Here is a 22,078-nt window from a genome sequence, read left to right as displayed (position 1 = left end):
GACACGTGCAGGAGGCAGCCAATTGATGTGTCTCTCTCACATCTCTTTCTCTTTCTTTTTTTCTTTCTCTCTCTCTCTCTCTCTCTCTCTCTCTCTCTCTCTCTCTCTCCCCCTCCTTCCTTTCCAGTCTCTCTAAAAATCAATGGAAAAAAATATGCTCAGGTGAAGAATAACAAAAAAATCAAAAAATAAAAACTTTTCAGAAGATATTCTCAATAAAATGAAAGATAACCCACAGAATGGGAAAAATATTCGTCCATCATATTTCTGATAAGAGGCATATCCAGGCTACATAAAGAAACTTTCAAATTCAGCAATACAAAACCAACAACCCAGTTTAAAAACGGACAAAGGATATAAAGAGACATTTCTCTAAAGAAGGTGAACGTGGAGAGCAGCTTAACATCGTTAGCCATCAGGAAAACGGAAATGGGAACCACAATGAGATGCCCCTTCAGACGCACTGAAACAGCTGTAGCCAAATGTCGGCAAGGACACGGAGAAATTAGAGCCTTCCTAAGCTGCTGGTAGGAATGTGAAATGGTGCAGGCCCTTTGGTAAAGAGTTTAGCAATTCCTCAAAATCTCTTATATAAAAGGCCTGTGGCTATCATGCCGTAACGCCATCATGACCAAATGAGCAGCGGCTCTCACGGCAGGTGGGGCGGGGCACAAGCTGCAAACAGCGATGGGCAGGGTGTCCAGCAGAGGCAAGCGGAAGTGAACTACTCATGTACAATTTTGTGCACGCTGGGCCTCTAGTGTTAAGCATAGTTACCATATGGCCCAGCAATTCACACTCCTAGGTATATACTCAAGAGAAATGAAAACAGATGTCCACATAAAAGTTGTGTATGAAGGTTTATACAGCATTATTAATAACTAGAGGCCCAGTGCATGAAATTCACTCATGGGGGAGGAGGGTCCCTCAGCCCAGCCTGCATCCTCTCTAATCCAGGACCCCTTGGGGGATGTCTGACTGCCTCTCACAATCCGGGACCACTGGCTCCTAACTGGTCACCTGCCTGCCTGCCTGCCTGCCTGCCCCTAACCCCTCTGCTTACCTGCCTGCCTGCCCCTAACCCCTCTGCTTGCCTGCCTGATAGCCCCTAACCACCTCTGCCTGCCTGATTGCCCCTAACCATCTCTGCCTACTGGCCTGATCACCCCTAACTGCTCCCCTGCTGGCCTGATCACCCCTAACCGCCTCTGCCTCACCCTGCACCCAGGACCCGGGCTTCCCTCCCTCTGGCTGGCCATAGACACCCAGGATCCGGGCCGGTTTTGCCCAGGCCGGCCGCAGCCACAGGGGACTGTGGGCAGGCGGCTTTGCCTGTGCCGCAGCCGCAGGCGCCCAGGACCACGGGGCGGGCTGCTTGTCCCTCTCCCAGGCCACAGCCTGGCTGGTCCCCATTCCTCTCTCCCCAGTGTTGAGTGTCTGAGCCGTTATGGTGTGACAGCATGAGGGTGTGATGACCATTTGCATATTACCTCTTTATTATATAGGATAGCCAAAAAGTGGAAACAATTTAAGTGTACCTCAACTGCTGAGTGGATAAACAAAACGTGGTGTATTCACACAATGGATTATTATTCAGCCTTAAAAAGCAATGCAGAACTGACACATGGTACAACATGAATAAATTCTGAAAACATCATGCTAAGTGAAAGAAAATAGTCACAGAAGACCACATGTTGAAAGACTCCACTTACATAAAATGTCCACCCTGACCAGTTTGGCTCAGTGGATATAGCATCGGCCTGCGGACTCACGGGTCCCAGGTTCGATTCCGGTCAAGGGCATGTACCTTTACCTTGGTTGCAGGCACATCCCCAATGCAGAACTGACACATGCTACAACATGAATAAACTCTGAAAGCATCATGCTAAGTGAAAGAAAATAGTCACAGAAGACCACATGTTGAATGACTCCACTTAAATAAAATGTCCAGATCAGGCAGATCTACAGAGGTAGACCAGGGGCTGGGGGAGGGGATGGAGAGTGACTGCTAATAGGTATAAGGTTTCTTTTGGGGAAAGTGAAATGTTATAAAATTGGATAGGAATGGTAGATAGCTGGACAAATGGTAGATAGCTGGACAACTCTAAATGTATCAAAATCACTGAATGGTACACTTTAAAATTTAAGGATAAATTGTACCGTAAGTGAATTGTATCTCAGTAAAGGTTTATATGATTTTTCTTTCTTTGCCTTGCCTCCCAAATTCTTAAGGACTCCTACTGTCTGGTGCCCATGAAGGAGTATGGATTCTCATGGTTAAGTCCACTGCTTTTGGTAAGACAAGCCTGAATCCACATCACTCGTTTTCCATGGTGATTTTGGACATTGGCAAGGTCCAAAGATAGTTTCGTTGTCACAACTGGGGAAGGAAGTGCTACTGGCATCTGGTGGGGAGAGGCCAGGAGTGCTGCTAACCATCCTTCAACACACAGAACACCCAGAACAAAGAATTGTATGGCCCACAGTGTCATAGTGGCAGGGGTGAAAACCTTGGTTTACATCTACACGGCACCAGATGAAGCAGGTCTTTCATTCAGGCTCAACGCAGTCTGGACCCACAGGTATCTACTGAGCAGCCCATACCAAGATCGGACCCTGGGCTAGGCTCTGGGGCACAGGGGAGCTGGCCACACAGGAACCACATCCTGAGGAGAGACCATGTCTGTTGGGGTTAGCAGTGCATCCTCAGGTCCTGGCTCACAGCCCAGCTGTAGTACTTCCAGCCCAGCCTCACCTGTGTCCCTATTGACAGTGGAAATGCCATTTCAGAGTAGATTTGCTCTGAGGCTCATCAGCCAACGAAGATGCAGCAGAGAAGAAATTTCTAACTGAGTTCACCCCTCCCAGGATGGGGAGTCTCCTGGTGACCACCTCCTAAGAGGCCCTGCAGGACTCGGGCTCTGAGGACTGAGGGATGAGGGAAGATGCCTTCCTGAAGACCACCAGGCGTGGTGGACACTGAGCATGCTCAGATGTGGCTGCTGCTGGAGAGTGAGCTTTACCTGGGGTGTAGTCACCTGTCTCCTAGAGATGATGGCTTGCACTGTATCCTCTTCAGATGCCCAGTTGGCAGAGCTGAGCTGGGCAGCACCACCAAAGAGGAGGGACATGCTAGAGAAGGTTCCCTGAAGAGCCAGGCTATCTGAGGGTCCCAGGGTGCGCCCCCCCCCCCCAGCCCTGCGTGCTTCCCTGACTCCTGAACTCCATTCTCCAAGATTATCCTTTCCAGACAGTGTGTCCTTAGGAGCGACCCCTCTGCCAGCTCTCTCTCTCCTCATCTCCCCTCCCCCTCCCTCAGCTCTTCGGCTCCAACCTCCCTCCTTGCTCCCATTCCTCTCCATCTTCCATCTCCTTCTCTCCAGGGTGCTTGATAAATATTATTCTAATTCTGAATGTGCGATCCCAACCTCACCTAATTAATTTGGATGCGCCAGAGGAAATGGGTTAAGGCCTGAGCTACTTTCTAACCGCAGGAAAAAAAAATTGGTCACTGAGGAACAAGGGAAGCGGATTCTGTAAAAGAGTAGAGGCAGTTTTCAGATCCGAAGGAGAGAGAGGGACAGACAGACAGTGACAAGCAGAGAGAGAGGACAGAGGGAGAGACAGAGAGAAAGGAAGCAGGTGGAGAGATGTGGACAGATGGAAAGAGAATGAGCACATCAGAGACGCAGAAGCAGAGAGAGAGAATTCAGGATAAGGGGGTGAGAGAAAGAGAAAAGACAAGGAGAGAGAGAAAGAAGGGGGACAGAATCAGAGGGACAGAAACAAGTAGGTAGGAGGAGCGAGAGAGGAAATGAGAAACAGTCAAAGAGAAATTCAGATAAAAAAAAGTGATTCAGAAGGCGAGAGGCATGCAGAGGGAACAAGAATCAGAGGGAGAGAGACAGAGATGAGCAAGTGAGGCACGAGGGCAGGTTCCCAGCCGAGCACCTCGCATGCAGACCACAGCCCTGTCCAATTTAAGAAGTTGAAGAACCTTGCTCATTGTCCTGCTTGCTCCAATCTCCCTCTCCCCCAGGGCCACTTTTGCTGCAATATCTGGATATATCAAATAAAAATGCATTTTGCCTGAATTATGTGGCTAATTGCCGTGGTTCTCTGCTCCCTTTGGCACATGGACTCCGTGGCTTGCTTTGGGGGATGCGTGGCAGGCGGGGACAGTGATCACCTGGACAGCAGGCCTGAGCAGGGAAAGCTGTCGTTCTGATCATTCAGACCAGAAAACGAGCCCTTCAGCACAGCTGTATACTAACCATCTGCATAACTGAGGTGCCATCTCACGTTGGATAACATTTAGTTTCTAAAGGTGATCACCTGCCCTATGCAGGGCGATGCCGTACTAACCCTGTGACCTTTGTAGCGATGATTACGCCCATTTTCAACAAGAAACTGAGGCTCAGACTAATCCTAGGATGAGAGCAGGATGGAACAAATGTGAAGCAAGCGCCTGGGACTTGAGTCTGGGTGTCCTGGGACTGCCTATTACGGACATTTCACTTTCCTGTGAATCGCAGGCTGAATGCGTCCTTCTGGCCTTGCCAGCTGGATCTGCTCACTTAGCAAACGCCGGTTAACATTCGGGCGTGGTGAGACAATTAGTAAATGAGGGATTCAGGTCAAGACCCATTATTTATTTGCCCAAAACCTTGGTTACTGTTGTCAGTGGTCCCAAGGCCATGAAAGTGTGTTTGAATTTCCTAGGTGTTGAGTTATCTCGACACCAGGGACCACGCCCAATCAACATTCTGATGTGCAGGCACCTGCGTTCAAGACATGAAATCTTTCTTAAAATAGCAAATGATTCCCCTTAACAATAGGAACATAAACAACTCTGCTCATAACTTTGCTTCATAGTCTTGCCTGCTTGGGAAATTAAAAGCTATCATTTAATAAGCAATTACTATGTGCCAGAAACTCTTACGTGCATATTATCTAATCCTCAAAACAACCTTATACAGCAGGTGCTGCATTTTACTGCTGAGAGAAACTAAGATTTTGTGAGATTTGCTATCTTTCCCAAAGTCACACAACTAGTAAATGGTAAATGTAGATTTCAAACACAGGCTGGCTTTACATCATTGAATTATCCATTCAATCATTCATTCATCCATCCAATGCTCCACCCATCCATCCATCCATCCATCCATCCATCATTCTAACCCCCCATCACTTAATCACATTTGTTCTTTTCACCTACTATGTCCTTGCAATGTTCTCTGAACACAAGGTTTTAGCGTGTTCAATCTTTAGTGGAAATATCTACCCAGACAGAACTCAGCTGCCCCCAACTGCCCAGTCCTATTCACTTCAGTGAGCCACCAACATCAACAGCTTTGAAAGTTTTTACATTGTTTTAGCATTTTTGTCAAATGAAATTCAGGGCAGAGCAACAATATACTTCACTAGACCCTTGCTCTGCATAAGACCAAAGTGAGGAGTCCTGCTCTCCAGGCTTCACGGAGTTTCCAAGTTTAAAAACCAATGTGGAAAAGGGGGGACACATAAAAACACCTTGGAATTTTTGTCACAATTTTCAGTGAACAAATGGAAAAACTTAGGTTCCCCCAAATTAAGTGAGGAACCTGGGGACCCTTAGTTCATTTGGTAATAAGTTGTTGTTTTTTAAATCTGAATTAATACACTTTCCTGCCTCTGCCTTGTCCCTGGATTTCTGAGTCATTCAAATAACACAGAATGGGGAATATGAGTCCAGCGAGTAGTCATTAAGTTTTCCTGTGCTGAGAGCAAGGCAAGCTGGCGAGTTTAGAACCCTAAGCACACACTTTCTCCACTTTCTCTTCTTTGGGGGTAGGAAGCAATTTATGCTCTGGGTACATATGACAGAAGGCCAAATAGATGAACAAGCTCTTCTGGTTAACGTTCTTATTCCTACAGACTAATGAGAACACTCCTGTTTTTGAAGAATATTCTAAAAGTATTCCTGCCAAATTAAGTAGAGCACACTGGATATAATTTTTCTTTTTAAGATTGCAAGGTCCTTCCGTGAGTGGGCCACCGGTCTAATCTTTCATTCTCTTCACAGAGAAAACTAAGCAAAATGCAGACAACCTAGAAGCTATTCCTATGAAGACTGCGGGACAAGCCATGGAAGGATTTGTTTTCTTTAAGTAAATCACTGATAGCTACTTCTTTTGGATTTCTCCTGAAAGTAGAGTGCAGACATTCTATTTCCGTTAAATCGAGTTTGGTTATGTGAGTCCCAGATAACTGAGTTTTCACGCGGCATTGACACCCCGGGAGCAACCAGCGTCCTCTTTAACCTCATCCTCATCCTTCCCTACTGGGCAGCTGGGGTGCTCTCATTCTCTGAAATATGCACTCCGGACCAGTGAAGTGAATATATTTTTAATACACGTGGTCCAAGGAGAATGGCTTAATTTAGTTCCCCTTATTCCTGGTTCTCTCGCAGTCCGCTTGAAAAACACAGCTGCCCGCTTTGTGCGCGCACAAGACCGCTCTCCTCATACAGAGAGGCTCCGAGGGGCTGTGGCGCTCTCCTTTGTTGTGGTAACAATGTTTGTGCATCTGCACGGAGCAGTTCCTCAGGTCTGAGTTGTCCCCGGCACAATTGGAATGCATCGTGCCCAGTAAACATCGCAGAACTCGGCGAGGGAAGGGAAGGCTCGGCCGCCTGCTTTGTTTTTCAGGCCAGCCGGGGAGTCACTCCATCCTGATGGGCGCCTTTCCTGGGGCTGCCACTGGATGGCCAGCCAGGAGCTAGGCCAGCCGTGGGCAAACTACGGCCCGTGGGCCAGATCCGGCCTGTTTGAAATGAATAAAACTAAAAAAAAAAAAAAAAGACTGTACCCTTTTATGTAACGATGTTGACTTTGAATTTATATTAGTTCACACAAACACTCCATCCATGCTTTTGTTCCGGCCCTCCGGTCCAGTTTAAGAACCCATTGTGGCCCTCGAGTCAAAAAGTTTGCCCACCCCTGGCCTAGGCAGAGAGAGGGAATGTGGTCCCCTGGGGCCCCATTCATCCCAAATAGCATCATCTCCACACACTCCATCCCTTGCCTCATCAATCATAGGAAAATTCATCCAGGACTGGGAGATTCAGTTGCAGCAATAACAAGCCCAGACTTTTCAGAAATATTTGGATTGTTTGTCTGAGAATGAATTAAAGACGTGGAGGCATCAAATGCAGCTCCCACTTGTTCCAAAAAATGCCACCGAGATTTGTTCTAGCACTTGGACAGACAAGTGATAGATGAGTTAATAAATGTACCTGCTGCTGTTGCTGTTGATGTTACTGTTGGTGTCACCTTGATTTGCTCTGGACACAGACCTAAATCTATAGTGAGGCAAAATGAAGGTGGGTTAGCCTAGTGGTTAAACACGAGGATTTGAAGGATTCTGAAGGCAGAGTGCCTAGGTCAGAGTGCCGGCACATGGTATACAGTGTGGACGATCATTAGCTAGCTACTAAGTACCCTGTGCTTCTGTTTCCACATTGAAAGAAATTAGGCCAAAATAAGAAGGCCAAAAATAATGTCTACCTCTCAGCGTTATTATGGAGATTAAATAGGTTAATTTCTGTAGAGCAATTAGAACAGAATGTGGCAGCTAGTAAGCACTATATAAGTATCTGATTAACAAATACATCCAAATATAACTCCCGGTATGTACATAGGCCCAGCCTATAGGACCACGACCAAGCATCGGTAGAAGAGGGTAGTCTTGGAGGACTCAGTGATGCCAGATGGCCAAACTCTTGGTGTGGACAGGGAGACACATGGCATGGCTGTGGCCATGGGTCATCCTGGAAGGGACCGCCCACATCCCACATTTTCTATTCAGGCCTACGGACAGGAATGCATCTGGTCACACAGCAGTTTTTGCTGAACTTGAACTTGGACTTTGTGAGCCAAGTGTAAAGAGAGTGTCCGTTTGCTCCTTTCTGCAAGGCCATCACAGATCATGCTTTCAACAGTGTGCAAGGATGCTTCGAGATGAAGTCCCAGGGAAAGGCAAAGGGACCTTAAGCAAAACAAGTCAGGATGGATTTTATTGGGCCATAAAAGGGCAAATGGATCAAACTGGCCAGGGCAACATTTTCTGCAAAGGATTCAGTTACTTTTTTCTTCGTTCTCCCTACCTCCCTTTTTCTTTCCCTCTCATTTCCACTGCTTTCCTTTCCTTTCCTTTCCTTTCCCTTCTTAAAAACATTATAGCCCAACCTGAGTGACTCAGTTGATTGAGCATTGCCCTGTGCACCAACAGTTTGCCAGTTCAATTCCCAATCAGGGCACATAACTGGGTTGTGGGTTTGGTCCCTGGTTGGGACACGTACAGAAGGCAACTAATTTATGTTTCTCTCTCACATTGATATTTCTGTTTCTCTCTCCCTTCCTCTCTCTAAGCATGTCCTTGGGTGAGAATTTAAAAATATATATATATTAAAAACACTACTGTCATTTCCAAACACAGTACCTTCATATCAATGTAACCATCGGAAGGGTGAGGTAGATGGGAAATGACCACTCAAAATCCTCTCCATTTTAATTAATTAAGTCATTCATTCATTCAACCATATTTACTGAGCACCTACTCTGTGCCAAGTGCTATTCAATACAGGAGTGAACAAAATTGGCAAACACGTTTGTCCTCTTGACATCCTGGTGGAGGAGATGGATTAGTGCCGATGGCTGGAGACTGACCAATTTCCCCCCAAAAATCTTTAGATGTTAAAATTGTGTTTGAATGACTGAGACCCACACGTTGCTGTTGGCAACATCACTTGAGGTTTCCCTGTAAAATTATAACGGACAACTTTGCACAGGCACGAAGACTTAAAACCATATCTCATGAGAAACAGACTTGTAACTAGGGATATTAATCCAGGAGAAGGAAGTCTGAGGGGGCTTTGACTGCCATTCAAAGAGACGTCTTGTTGTCTTACAGGAAAAAGGATACATTCCTCCTGGGTGGCTCCATTGGACGGACCTCATGCCAGCAAAGTCAATGTTGCCCCGCTCCCCCTTGAAAACTAACTGTAATTGCATCCTAAGGACAGAATGGATTGCCTCAAGGTTTGGGGGAGCTCCCGCTCTAGATGCACGAATGTGAGAGAAGGGAGATCTGGTGCCCAGAGGGAGAGGCACTAAAACACCTCATAAGTCCCTTTCAGTCATGAGTCTGAATAGCATTCTTGTGACTGAGTGTGCCAGGAAAATGCATCTTCTCCCGCCCCCAGGGCTGTTGTCTGGGAAGTCCAGATCTTCAGATGTAGACTCTTGTCTTGAACCTCCCAGGTGTGCTGAGTTCAGAATGGGCCAAAGAAGAACACGCATCCACAACGGGGTAGCCCCCATCCCACCGCCAGGCTACCAGACCAAGGCGGGGCCAAGGGACTTGCTAAGGTCATGGGGACAAAAAATGACAGAAGCGGGATTAGCCTGCCTTCTATTCGGCTCCCAGCAAATGCTCTAAGGAAAAGACAGGTGGATGACAACTCCAAAAGTGACAACGGGGGCTTCCGCTAGGTGTCCCCCAAGAGCCACATGAGCAGGCAAAGGGAGACAGGTCCAAGTCCTTTCCCTAAGGGACCCAGGACTATATAAGTGTGTCCTGTCAGGTCCCACAGTAGGTGCGATCCTGCCTCCTCCATGCAAACAGTGGTGTTGGAGACAGTGCTGTATGTGTGCGCAGGCTCCTCAGGCGGCACAGGCCACTGAGAAAGAACAGAAGAGCAAAGACAGAGCTCACTGCCGCCTTGTCCCCCAGAGACAGGGCACGTTGTGCTAAGCCTGCCCCCAGGTTCCTGACCTCTCTTGCCAGGCTGGTCATCCTGGGGCAGGAGAGAAGGAGGCAGGCCCTCATTCTGGGACTAGGACAGCATCTGTAACAGAATTCACAACGCCAAAAGGGAGAGGGTTTCTGGATTCTAAAAAGTCAGAAATACAAAAGAAAAGAAACAAGAGGGGAAATTAGCAGGAGACTCCGGAGGAATTAAAATGGGAACTGGAAGCAGCCTACAGTCAAGCATCACCATTTGAGCAGAAATGGGGGGAGGCTAATCCCAATCAATGAAACAGACATGGAAACTACAAAACACTTGAAGGAAATGCATTTTTACTGCTTCCTGAGCCATTGCAGGATTACAAACTAGGCTTTAAAAAAAGAGAAGAACACCGATCTTTGGGGAGCTGCTTTACTGAATAGATAAGAATGACTTGTAATTAGCAGGCCAATTGTCCATGGAGGAGCCTGCTTGAAGACAATCTGTCCTTCTGCACCGTGCCTGTGCCCTGCGCAATCTTTGCAGTCCTGTCTGAGCTATTAGTCAGTTCATCACAGCTTTTTATCTGACAGAGAAAAGAAAAACAACTTCGCCCAGGTCCAATTTGGAGAAGATTTGAGTTTGCAGTGTCCGAGTTGATGCAGTTACAGCAGGACAAGTTCAAGAAGGAGACCGGAGGGAGAGCGGAAAAGGAACACAACCCAACAGGAGTGAGCAGGAATCAAAAGAAGGACAGATGGAGAAAGAAGCGACAGTGGACAAAGATGCCGAAAGGAACAAGAAGGAACATTTTAATGATGTGACTTAAAAGACGGAGAGAAGTGACAGATCCTCTTTGCAAATGCTTGGGGTGGGGGAGGAGGGGCTGGCATGGAGGTGGGTAAGAGCCGGCTGCTGATTATCTGAGAACAGAAGCGCTGTCTGATTTCCCAAAGCATAAAGAGCCTTCCACGCTGATGGGATAGCGTTCCTGGGAAAGTTCAGGCAAACAGCTCAGGACACAGTGGTAAGTCAGGGAGGGCCAACTGCTAGTCCAACGGGGAGGCTGGGATGGGGAGTCCTGGGAGCTCGGGCTGGGCCTCAGGCCCTTGTGTTGAGGAAGTGGATTAACGCGACCCTGCCCTCTCAGCAAAGCAGCCAGAGGTCAGAGTTCCTGCTGATGGGGTCTGAGGCCGACCCCAAGACAGGGGGAAGGAAAGCTCTCCTGGCAACTTCTTTGCTATTGTGGGGTTCAGTCCCCTCCCTGCCCGGTGCCTAGGAATCACAGCAAGGGTCTGCATTCCCAGGACCTCAGAAGGCTCTGGAACACACTCTCAGAAGTCATTTAAAAGGAACAGCCACCTCCATTCTAGGCACTCCCTCTCAGGGTTCCGATCCCTCCTCGCTGCAGCAGCAAAACCCAAGGAAGAGCGAAGGGGTGACTACGGCTGGGAAGCAGACCTCCCAGAAGAGGACATTTGGCTAAGGGAACCACGAATATGTCTAGAGGACAGATGTCCTAAGTAATGAGACTTTAATGCCGGAGCTAATGGGAACAGTACACGAGACCAAATGCCAAAAAAAAAGCAAGAAATAGAGTGTTTGGGAAGCTGCAGAAAACAGCGACTCTCCTCCCAACCACCAGGGAGCAGGGCCAAGGCTGGGCCACTCAAGCCTGCTCGGGAGGCAGCCTCCATGAGTTCTGAGAAGGGGACTGTAGCTTCCACAAGGAGGACCTAGGGTTCTCCTGCCCTCTAACCAGGAGTAGGAATGAGACAGGGTGGGGGCTGAAACCCTGCTCAAGAATGCCATGTCTCTGGGGGAGCCAGGGCCACGGTTCCCACCCCCACCTCAACTGGATGAGCGCCCTGGAGCTGCAGGCCAGGCAGTCTGAGCCCTGCCACTGACCACCACCAAGGTCATCACCACCACCCACCACCATGGACCGTGAGGATCGAGCTTGAGAGTAAAACCTGGGCTCTAAGGGTTTCCCAGGACACCTTCCTTTTCTCGTGCCTTTCAGGACAGAGGGCTCGAGGGCACAGAAACAGAAGGAATCGGGAAGCAGGGCAAAGAGAATCAAGAAAGGGAAAGAACAGAACTGGAGCAGGGAGCAGACGAGAGCTGGCCAGCATTCTGTGTCTTGTGCACAGTGCTGGCTGGTAGAAATGGGGCAGGGAGGGGAAGTGTGATAAATGGGGCTGTTTGTGAGCTGTGCATCTCAGTAATAAAACTGGGGATGGCCCAAGGTCCATCCTCTCCCCCCAGGTTGCTTTTTCTCTCATCACTCTCAGGAGCTCGGTCTCACGTAGAATCGTCCCGGGGTTCTTTCAATTCTGTAAAAAGGGTTTATGCTTTTTTCTTTAAAATTTTTTTTTTCTTTTTGATTAAGGGGAGGGGTTTATGTTTTTTTTCATTCTGGTTTAGGTTTTTACATCTTCTTTGTATTGCCTTCACTATCTTAGCCAATATAATCTATTCTTGAAAAAGAGCCCTTTTACCACCTGGGGCTCCATCATGCCCAGCATGTAGTGTTAAGTGAGGGTCACCAGCCCTGAGGTACCCTGATCAGGAGGTCATTTATCTTCCCATCCCTTCCTGTGACAACCTGTCCCAGGGCATGAGCAGGTGGGTCTTTGCTTTCTCAAGTAATCTGAGTATCACTGACTATTTACATCGGGGAAGATGAGAGCCAGCTGCCCTGCTGGCCCCCAAAGGAGGCAGAGCCCAGCAATGTACTTGAGATGTGACCTTTCACAAGTTACTAAGCCTCTTTGAGTTGATTTCCCCATCTGTTAGATGAGCACCTATACTTAGAGGGTGATGGAAGGACACAGCGAGACACCACCAGTCCAGCGCTTAGCAGGTGCCGGGTTGGGGGCAAGCCCTGGAGATGGAGCTCTTACGGGTGTTTCCCTCGCTGTTTCATGCATGTGGCTTGAGGCCTCATCTAACTGAGATCTCAGGTCCTCCTTGCCGCTGGCTGTCTGGAGTTGCAGAAGGATGAGGTTCTGTAAGGTCCTGTGAGATGATCCCCCTTCCTGGTACTTGAGCAGAGGCAAGGGGCTCCCCAGCCACATAGCGGGACTAACTCCTCCCAGCATGACCACGAGTGCCCTTCAGGGACCAAGCAGGGCCAGAGCCTCTGCCCCAGCCCATGCACGCACAGCCTGTGGCTTTCCCAGCTGCAAAGAGGAATGAGAACTGCTGCACCTGGAGCCCCTGTCACCTGCCCTGAAACTCAGCTGGCCCCACCTGTGCTACGGGGCGTGATCATTCTGGTCAAAAGAATGAACTTTGGGGAGGGCCTGGGGTGGCACAGTCGGTGCACATTAGGAATTTGCTGGCAAGCCCCCCCCCCCACACCTCCCTGGGAAGCCCATCTTCCTGAGCTTGCCAACATTTTTGCTCCATCGATGGCTGTTTGGCCAGAGTGGTGACCTCATCTGAATGCCAAAATGCAGATGCGATGACATTTAGGTGGACAGAAGAGAGAGCACAGAGACCACCTGGCTCTGACACCACGCCTGGCCACATGCATCCCAAAGAAATTGGATCCCTTTACCCTCAGAATCAAATTAGGAATCTAAGTTGAGCTCTCTGCCTACTGTCTCCAGCAGAACTGTGGGAGATTCTCTTTTTAGCCCCCACCCTTTGAGCTGTGTTCTGCACCTTCGTCTCCTTTCTTTTCCCCTCTCCCAGTTTCCCCACTGTCTGCCCTGACACAGTAATGCGGCATGAAGCTGATTTTCTTAAGGCCAGGAATTATCCCTCCATGTGAGAAGTGGCCCTCAAAGTGGTCATCGGGGAGAGCAGAGCCCTGACCTGTGGGGCTGCCGTTCATTACCGGACGCCCCTCCTGGGCACCTGCCTTCGGCGGCAGCTGACGCCGCTCCCAGGAGAGCGGGTCTCATTACTGGAGGCACTTACTTCTGATGAATAACCAGCCGATCAGCTATTTCATTCATCGACCTCAGCCCCATGACTTGTTGCTGCTTCCACGCATCGAATCTACCCTGAGAGGATACAAATATGCTGCCATCGCAGAGTCACAATGACATGCCACTGGCTCTGAAAGCACTTCCAAGAAGGGAACTGTGGCAACGTGTTCGGGAAAGAACCAGTGTGCCTCCTCCCAAGGTGAGTGCTTAAAGGACGGCACATTAGGAAACCTATGTCTTGGTTCTTTCAAAGGAAGACTCAGGCACACTGCAGGCAAAGGCCCCCAAAGGCATGCCACCGACATTAAGTTCTCCATCGGCCGTCCTGCCTGAAGCTTCTCTGGACCCCTCACCTGTAGTCACCTATGCAGTCCTGGCCCCGAGCTGAGAAAGGGCAGGACTGGCACGGCGCGTGCGCTCCTGTGACTCACAGAGCTGTCCTGGACATGCAGGAGCCACCCTGAAGGACAAACCTGGATCACCCCCCACACAGGCCCACACGCCTCGAGGTGTCTGGTGTCTACAAAGCTGAAAGTCAGGGGTTGGTGGGTCTCGGCACCCTCGCCCATCTCTGGGAGAGAGAGAACGCATTCACAGCCCCGGTTTTTCATTAAGATTTCCGCCCACAGTTTGATTCAGTGACCCGTCACCCGGGTTCACAACTCTCTGGCTTGCGCTGTATCTTCCTCCTTCAATGGTCTGCATTACTCAGATCTTATTAAAGGTTGATGCTTCGATCAAGGTATTGCCCTTTTAAAAAGATATGTGGAGAAACGGCGAAGGGACCAGGGAAGATTAACGAAAATGATTCTAGTGAATGGGAAAACTGAATGAGAAAAGGCTAAAAATGTAGTGAAAAAAGAGAAGGAAAGCAGCTGTCACTCACATCTCTAATCTGCAAGTTATCCAGTGGTGACTAAGATGTGTGCAGAGTAAAGCAGACTAGGTTCTCATTGGACAGAATGAGATGGAGCATCTAGGAAGGAAACGCTGGCCTAACAGTGGTCGGCAAACTCATTAGTCAACAGAGCCAAATATCAACAGTACGACGATTGAAATTTCTTTTGAGAACCAAATTTTTTAAACTGAAACTATATAGGTAGGTACATTGTTATTAACTTAATTAGGGTACTCTAAGGCTTAAGAAGAGCCACGCTCAAGGGGCCAAAGAGCCGCATATGGCTCACAAGCTGCAGTTTGCCGACCACGGGCCTAGCCTCTAGACCAGTGCCCACACCACTCGCTAGGAAACCTCATCCCTGAACCCCACCTCCCTGACTGCAGTTGTCTCACTTATAAAATGAGGGAGTTAGGTTCAATGACTCGCCTGCAATAAAAATTCTATGATTCTGTAATGGATGACAGAATACTCCTTTGTCTTTGCAGAACATTCTGCTTTAACTTCTAAAGAAGAAGGAGGGGGAGAAGAAGAATAATAACAATAATAAGAAGAAGAGGAATAATAACAATAATATACAGGGTTAGCAACTGCCCTGAATGGGATTGAAATAAGCCTGCTCTTGAGGGCCTGAGAGCCTCTGAGGGTTTGCTGCTCAACCCTCCCACCAAGCCCTCTTCCCTATCTGCAATGTCTGCAAAAGAAGATCTAAGAATGCGAGGTCATAAACGTGACTCGGGGAAAAATAATGGGTTCGTTTCCCAAGATGGAGAAAAGAGGGCAACAATTCCAGCAGAAGGCATTTTAAAAATGAATTTAACCTAGTCCCTGGCATAGTCTGTCAGAGTCCCCCACCCCATCACCCATCTCAGACCTCTTATACACAAGTGAAGTTCAAACCACAATGGTGTGGTTCCACAAGATATGTACTGTCAAGGGATAGAACAAAAACTGTAAGACAGGATGCACTTGAATTCACCACAATTTCAAAAGTTGACCATGCACGACCCAGAACGAGTGGGGGGGGGAAGCAGGGGGAGGGAGAGTGGCGACATACAATAGCCCCAGCTGGTGCTGGTTCCAACAAGTGGTGAAGATTCTCACTAACCACGGAAAAGGAGCCAGGGTGCAGATCTAAAGGCAACAATCCTGCCAGGCCCTGAGGAATCACGCAGTGAAACTAAAGAATGAAGCTTCCTTTGGTGCAGTTCCCTTCCTTTCCGGACCCATGGACATGTCTGGCTGGGGCCAGTGAATTAACCTCTTTCAATCAGCTCACTTTTTCAGCTGTCTTCACCACTGCTTCCTGCACAATTGATTTGAATCGACTGCACAGTCAATCTGACCTCTCATTAAAACAGATTGAAAAGAATGCACTGGATTTTTCCTCTACCTGTGCCGGGCCAGCCTAGAACTGTGGGTAAAACTCTTGGTATCTTAGCAGCAGAGTCCTTCAAATGTATGTGTTCTGAGCCCCCCACATGGAAAGAGGGGCAAATGTGCATGCCTTCTGGGCTTGGGGTCGGGTGGCAGAGGATGTAAAGCCAGCAAGTTAACATACCAGGGAGAATTGACAAGTCTAGGAATTTTTGGAAAAGTATTTGCATGGCTGACCTACTAATTAAAGCCTCATGTGTCCAAGGTAGCATCCACTTTCCAGTTGGAATCATATCTTGCCCACAGCAGTGAGCACGGTGCATCTGTTGCATGAACACACATGCACATGGCTGCAGGCGGCGGAGGGAAACCGAGCAGGAAACCGAGCGCAGGACCTGAGCACCCCCCACTTCTCACCTGACCCCTTCCTCCTGCTCCTGGTTCTACTACTTTCTGTTTTCCTGGTGTCCTTCCCTGCCCACTCCTCCACAAGCCTTCCTAAGGTATCCCACAGTCTCACTGCTTTCCCGACATGTACTTGTTTTTTACTCGAAGATAAAATGGAAATCATGCAAGACTAAGACCTTCAGTCCAAGGCAAGATGTTCTTTTTCTTTCCTTCCAACTGCTGTATTTGAAGCAAAAAAACAAGTTGACTCTCTGTTAAGATCAATTCATTATAATGAGCCCACAGTGCTTCAAAAAATGGAGTGTTTGGGTGATTTGACAATTCATTGCCCAGGAACCCGAGAAGAGAACTCACTAAATCAGTCAGCAAATGGTGCTGTGGTTCTGTGGTCTGTGAGGAAACTCGGAGCTTTGGATGTGTAATTAATTCCTGGAGGGGAGAGAGGTGGGACGGAGTGCTCCCTTGATTCCTCTAGAAATAAGCAGAGGAACCCAAAGATGAAGGACCCTTTCATGTCTGTAAGGGTCACCTCCAAATACTTTTCCTTTTGCCTAAAAACATCTCCTCAGGTTGTTCTTCCCACAGCCCTGAGCATGTCTCCACCCCTGCCCCCAAATTCCTCCGTCCCCTCCATCACAGAGCAGGCAGTGGGAGCACCCAGGGCAGCTCTGACTTCACCAACAGCATCTAACACATCCTAATAGCTTCCCAACCCGTCTGTTAATTAGCCTTTTTAAAAAAAAAGCCACACAGTTCCTCCCTCAAAGTGATTCTCATCTCCAAGACACTAATGAATCAACTCAGGGTGAGAAGGAAGGAACAGGTTTAAACGTGAGACTCGGGTATGGAATTAATGTCAAAAAGGGGTCAGTGTCCTCCGGCATTACCCGGGCAGAACCCTGGCCCTGGGAAAACATCAACAACATCAACAGCCCCTTAAGGAACAGCTCCCCCCCACCCCCCAAACACTGCAGAAGCTGCTCCTGAAACATTATAGCAGCGGTTCTCAACCTGTGGGTCCCGACCCCTTTGGGGGTCAAACGACCCTTTCACAGGGGTCGCCTAAGACCATCGGAAAACACATATATAATTACATATTGTTTTTGTGATTAATCACTATGCTTTCATTATGTTCAATTTGTAACAATGAAATTAGGGGTCACCACAACATGAGGAACTGTATTAAAGGGTGGTGGCATTAGGAAGGTTGAGAACCACTGCATTAAAGCCACTGGACGCCTGAGGCCCATCAGCTTGAGCCTCCGGGGCAGGTGAAAAGAAGAAGGTGAGGTGGGGATCCTGGTGGGAAAAGGGGTTGCAATTGGTAAAGGTGGGCACCCCCGTTTCTCCAGGTGGGGCACTCCAGGTCCAGATCACGGGGTTCCTCTGCCTCTTTCCCCTCCCTGCTCAGTGCGACTGTGCTCATCTTTTAGGATCACAGGAGAGCTGAGGGCTTCCCCTACAGACACCGACTTCTCCCACTGAAGCAGGATGGCAACGCCTAGTCAATTCTGGAAAAGTTTAAATCTGTTCTTCCCTGAAGGGACTGGGGAGGTGAGAGGTAGCCCTGCCCTAGGGAGTGTGTGCGTGTGCACATGGGCAGGCTGGAAACCCCAGGAGGAAGCAGGTGGTTGATCTTGGGGCTCCTCACTCAGCCTCCTCACCCTGTTTGCCCAGCTACCACCTTCAGAGAATCACATAAGAATGAAAGAATGAGCTCCTTGCCTTTTCAGAAAGCAAATGTCTTTGTTGAACTATTTCAAGGAATATGTAAGCACATGCACATCCCACCTCCTCCACTGCCCTCTGAAGAATAGACTTTCTTTCTTCCCCCTTCTCCCTGGGGAGAACTCATCATGGTACAAATATTTACCTTTCTCCCTCACATGCTCCTTTTCCCTACCCTCATTCCCCAACAAGAATGCTGCACATTCAACTCCCTGAAATAGCAAACGGCGATCTCTGAAGTGTGAGCAAAGCGAGCCGAGCCGTGGTACCACGCACACCCAGGAGTCAGTGAGCAGCTCCCTGAAGTGTGCACACTCACCCTGACACACCTGGGAAGAGGACAAGATGCGATGCTGCTGTGCCTGAGTTACCCCCAACTGAAAAATAAGCCCCCCCCCAAGGTCACTCATGGGGTGTCCTGGATGGATCTCTCATGCTTTGTCTCCCTTCCCCTCCAAACACAGACAGGCATTGTCCCCTACCTAACAAGCACCAGTATGATGGTTTCCGAAGCACTGTCAGGCGAGACTGCAGCTGCTGGAAGAGGTGCTGTGAACTGAATGAAATCAGGAGTTGAAGCTGAGGGAGAAACATCTCATATTTACATAATGGTCTGAGGGCTGAAATTCATCTCCTTTCCCATGGTTACCTCTCTTCCCCGACTCCAGAGAGAAACTGCCCCTGGTGGCATCACCACAGGGCCATACACCATATGCCCTGGTTCGGGGAGGGGAGGAGATCAGTGTAACAGGGAGGGGAGAAAACACCAAGAGGGGCCAGCGACATCTCCAGGGCCACAAGCCAGTAGAACACGGGCCAGCGCCAGCTTCCAAACACCACCAGTACCCTTCTAGGTGATGATGAGTACATGCAGTAGGAGGTGGCAAGGTCAGGGCAGGGGGCAAGTTCCTCTACAAGAGCAGAGAACAAGGACTCAGAGAAGAAATAATCCCAAAGAAAGGTTTATGGAATCAACCAGAAGGCCACAGCCAGAGTGGAAGGTGTGATCAGAAGCCAGGACCACAGGAGGTTAAAAGGAGACAAGCCTCTGGGGCTGGAAGCAGAGATGGAGCGATAAGGACCAGATACCTCTGCTTCAGGAAGGTGCTTGCCCACAGGCAAATCCCTCTCCGCTTTCCTTCCCTGTCCAGAAAGAAATTCTTCCTCGGACAAGACCCAGAGGAGAGAGTGTTCTTGTTTTGCTGTCCATCCCACCTGCCTTCTGCATTTGAGAACCTGCACTGACCACAGACCATTCGTCACAATTCCTCCATCAGTTCCCAGGACCAGTGCGGACACAGTCTCACTACCTGAGAAATAAGATGGGAGTGGAACGGAGGGCAGTGGCACCTCTCGGTGATGAGCAAGCGTCATAAACGGGGCTCCTGGAAGGGCCCTAATTCCAGCACCCGAGTCTTCAGCATTGAAGTACCCACACTCTGAGGATTTGACTCAAATCCAGGGAGCATCGTTTTTTTCTCAACATCCACAGGGGAGGGGGGGGGGAGTGCTCAGAAATGTCTCTCTGCCTCTCTCTCTTCATCAAGGTACAGGTGATTAATGTCCACAGCAGTGAAGGAAGAGGGTTTTCAGGACAAAAGAATAACAAACAGGTCTCTGGCTCAGGGTGGCTGCCTGATGGATAAACTCAGAAGCAGGACTGGTTGGAGAGGTGGTCCCGGTTCCTAAGGCCGTGCACACATCATGTGCCGGACATGGAGGCCTATCCCAGGGCAGGGTTTGTTCCCCGAGAGGGCTCTGGTGAACCACGTCCAGCCATTCATCATCACGAAGGGACTGGAAGCAAAACGAAGTTTATATCCCCTGGGTGCTTTGTTCCTAGAGTAGCAACAAGAGGCTGCTTTGACTTCCCAGGGGGCTCACCGGGAGCTGGGGAGGTGGGGTGGGAGGCAGTCAGGGTGAAACCATGGACTACCAACCACCTTTTGAGCTCTTGGCATGAGTTTTGGTGGGAGGCTGCCTCCACTGCCTCCCAATTTTCAGCAGTGAAAGATGCCCAGCAGGTTTAGCACAGCAAGAAGTGTTAACTCAGAGTTCTGCCTACAGGGTTTAAAAGAACAAGTCCTCCAGGCTCAGCACGAAAGATAAGCAGCCCACTCGGCAGGATGTGGTGAGGAGACACCATCTGCCCTTGGTCAACATATCGCCCCCATCTCTAACACCATCCAGTTTACACTAAGTCACTTGGTACTCTGTTCCGTGAGGTTCCAACATTGGTCAATTTCCTTTATTGAGGCTGATGCTCCAGTTTGACTCAGAAAACCAAATGTATTAAGAACCTACACCGAAGTGCCATAAAAACTACGCCCTGGACCCTCACCCAGGATGACAGAATGTGTAAAATTCTTACACTCAAGCTTCACCGACCCCGCCAATCCTCGCTATACTCTGTAAATCCCCCTACCGCCTCAAGCACAAGAGGCGTTGATTTATGGCATGTCAAGGAAGCAAGGGTGAACGTGACTTTAGAGTCAGGAGGGACCCGGGGATGCTGAGATCGAAAGGGACCAGGGAAGCGCGTTAAGAGTATGAAGAGGGGTGAGGCTCCAGGAGCCTGGGGGCGGGCCCCTGCCAGAGGCTCTCACCTGTGGATGTTCATCTCCCGCGGCGGGCGGTGGGCCTTATCATAGGAGACCTTGGCGAAGACGCCGGCCACGATGACGAAGGCGATCACCCCGCAGGTGATGTAGACGGTGAAGTTGGTCTTGTCCTTCTCGGGGTCGTACTTGTTCTCGGGCCCCGGCGACACCACCTTGGTGCTGGGCGTCTGCACCCACACGGGGCTCTGGTAGTTGTTGCACTGGCGCTGGTCCAGCTTCTCATGGCGCTTCTTGCAGCAGAAGCGGTAGTAGCAGGTGCCGCAGCAGTACAGGTAGCCGCTCTCGCTGTTGTTGCACTCGAACTCCTTGTCGTACTGGCCGCTCACGTCGTAGTAGCCCCAGCACGTCTCGTAGGTGACTGCCGCGCTGGCAGCCGCCGCCGCCGCCACCGCCGCCGCCGCGGGCTGTCTCCGCCGGCTCCCCGCCTCCGGGACGCCGTACGCCCGGGCGGTGCCGTTTCAGCTCGCGGCCGCCCCGGACAGGGCGCCTCCGGGCCGCTGGCATTCGACGTTAGGGGTGACTTGCCCAGGGTGCTAATTAAACTCCATCGCGACGATAGTAAGTCTGAGAGAACTCTAACAAAAAAGTTAGATTAGTAGAAGATCTTGAAGTTTCTGTCGACAGGAGGAGCGTATATACTTTCATAACCAAGTATATGCATTAGGGTTCTCACATACTCAGATGGAGCAAAGTTTTGAATATATCTTTTTTTATTTATTTTTTTTTTTTTTACTAAGCCTGCGAACATCATAGCTTCTATGTCGCCAGATCTGAATGTATCCGTACTATAAATGGAGATCCCTTTTACGGGATTTTCTTTCTCCCAATAAAAGGGTCCTAAGTGATACAATTGACCTCACAGTTAGTTGATCAGCAGGATCAAAGGTTTAAGTGGAAGACGTGGCTTTGCCCTCCTGTGAATGAACCGGGCACATCCCCTGCTCTGTTTCATGGCAGGTAAGGGCTGGGGGCTGGGGATGAGAGGAGCTGGACAGGCCAACCTGTGGGAGATAAGACAGGTGGCCATTCATAGCCAATGTCATCAAAGTGCCTCTAAACATAGAATTTAGACTAGAACACTCCAATTCATTGAAAGCAGCTAAGAGAAAGTGTAGATATTGATGAGTGTGTTCCTGGTGTAAAACTCACATTCCAGTGGGGCAAGGTCAGAGATGAATGGCCAAGTGTTGAAGATTATTACAAAGCTTCATGCAAGCTTATCAAGGGACACATGAGTTTTAGAAATTGTCAGAAGCACAGTATTCATTCAGATAGATAGACTACAATAGATGTACAAGATTGGAAAGTGTAGGCAATTATCCACAGAACCAACAGA

General features: G+C 49.2%; 1 protein-coding gene across 1 annotated transcript in view; it reads right to left on the bottom strand.

Annotated features, from left to right (window-relative positions):
* The window catches only part of SHISA6 (shisa family member 6), a gene marked incomplete at its 5' end in the record, with an annotated part of 280,621 nt that extends 259,421 nt beyond the window's left edge, over positions 1 to 21,200 (bottom strand). The window contains one exon of the mRNA XM_006099740.3: positions 20,728 to 21,200. Within this exon, the coding sequence (XP_006099802.1) occupies positions 20,728 to 21,200 (473 nt within the window). The remainder of the gene's footprint in view (positions 1 to 20,727) is intronic.
* Between the last annotated feature and the right edge of the window lie 878 nt (positions 21,201 to 22,078).

The sequence above is a fragment of the Myotis lucifugus genome, unplaced genomic scaffold, assembly GCF_000147115.1.
Source record: "Myotis lucifugus unplaced genomic scaffold, Myoluc2.0 scaffold_282, whole genome shotgun sequence".
Classification (NCBI taxonomy): domain Eukaryota; kingdom Metazoa; phylum Chordata; class Mammalia; order Chiroptera; family Vespertilionidae; genus Myotis; species Myotis lucifugus.
Note: the sequence above shows the minus strand (reverse complement) of the source record. Positions and strands in the feature narration are given on the sequence as shown.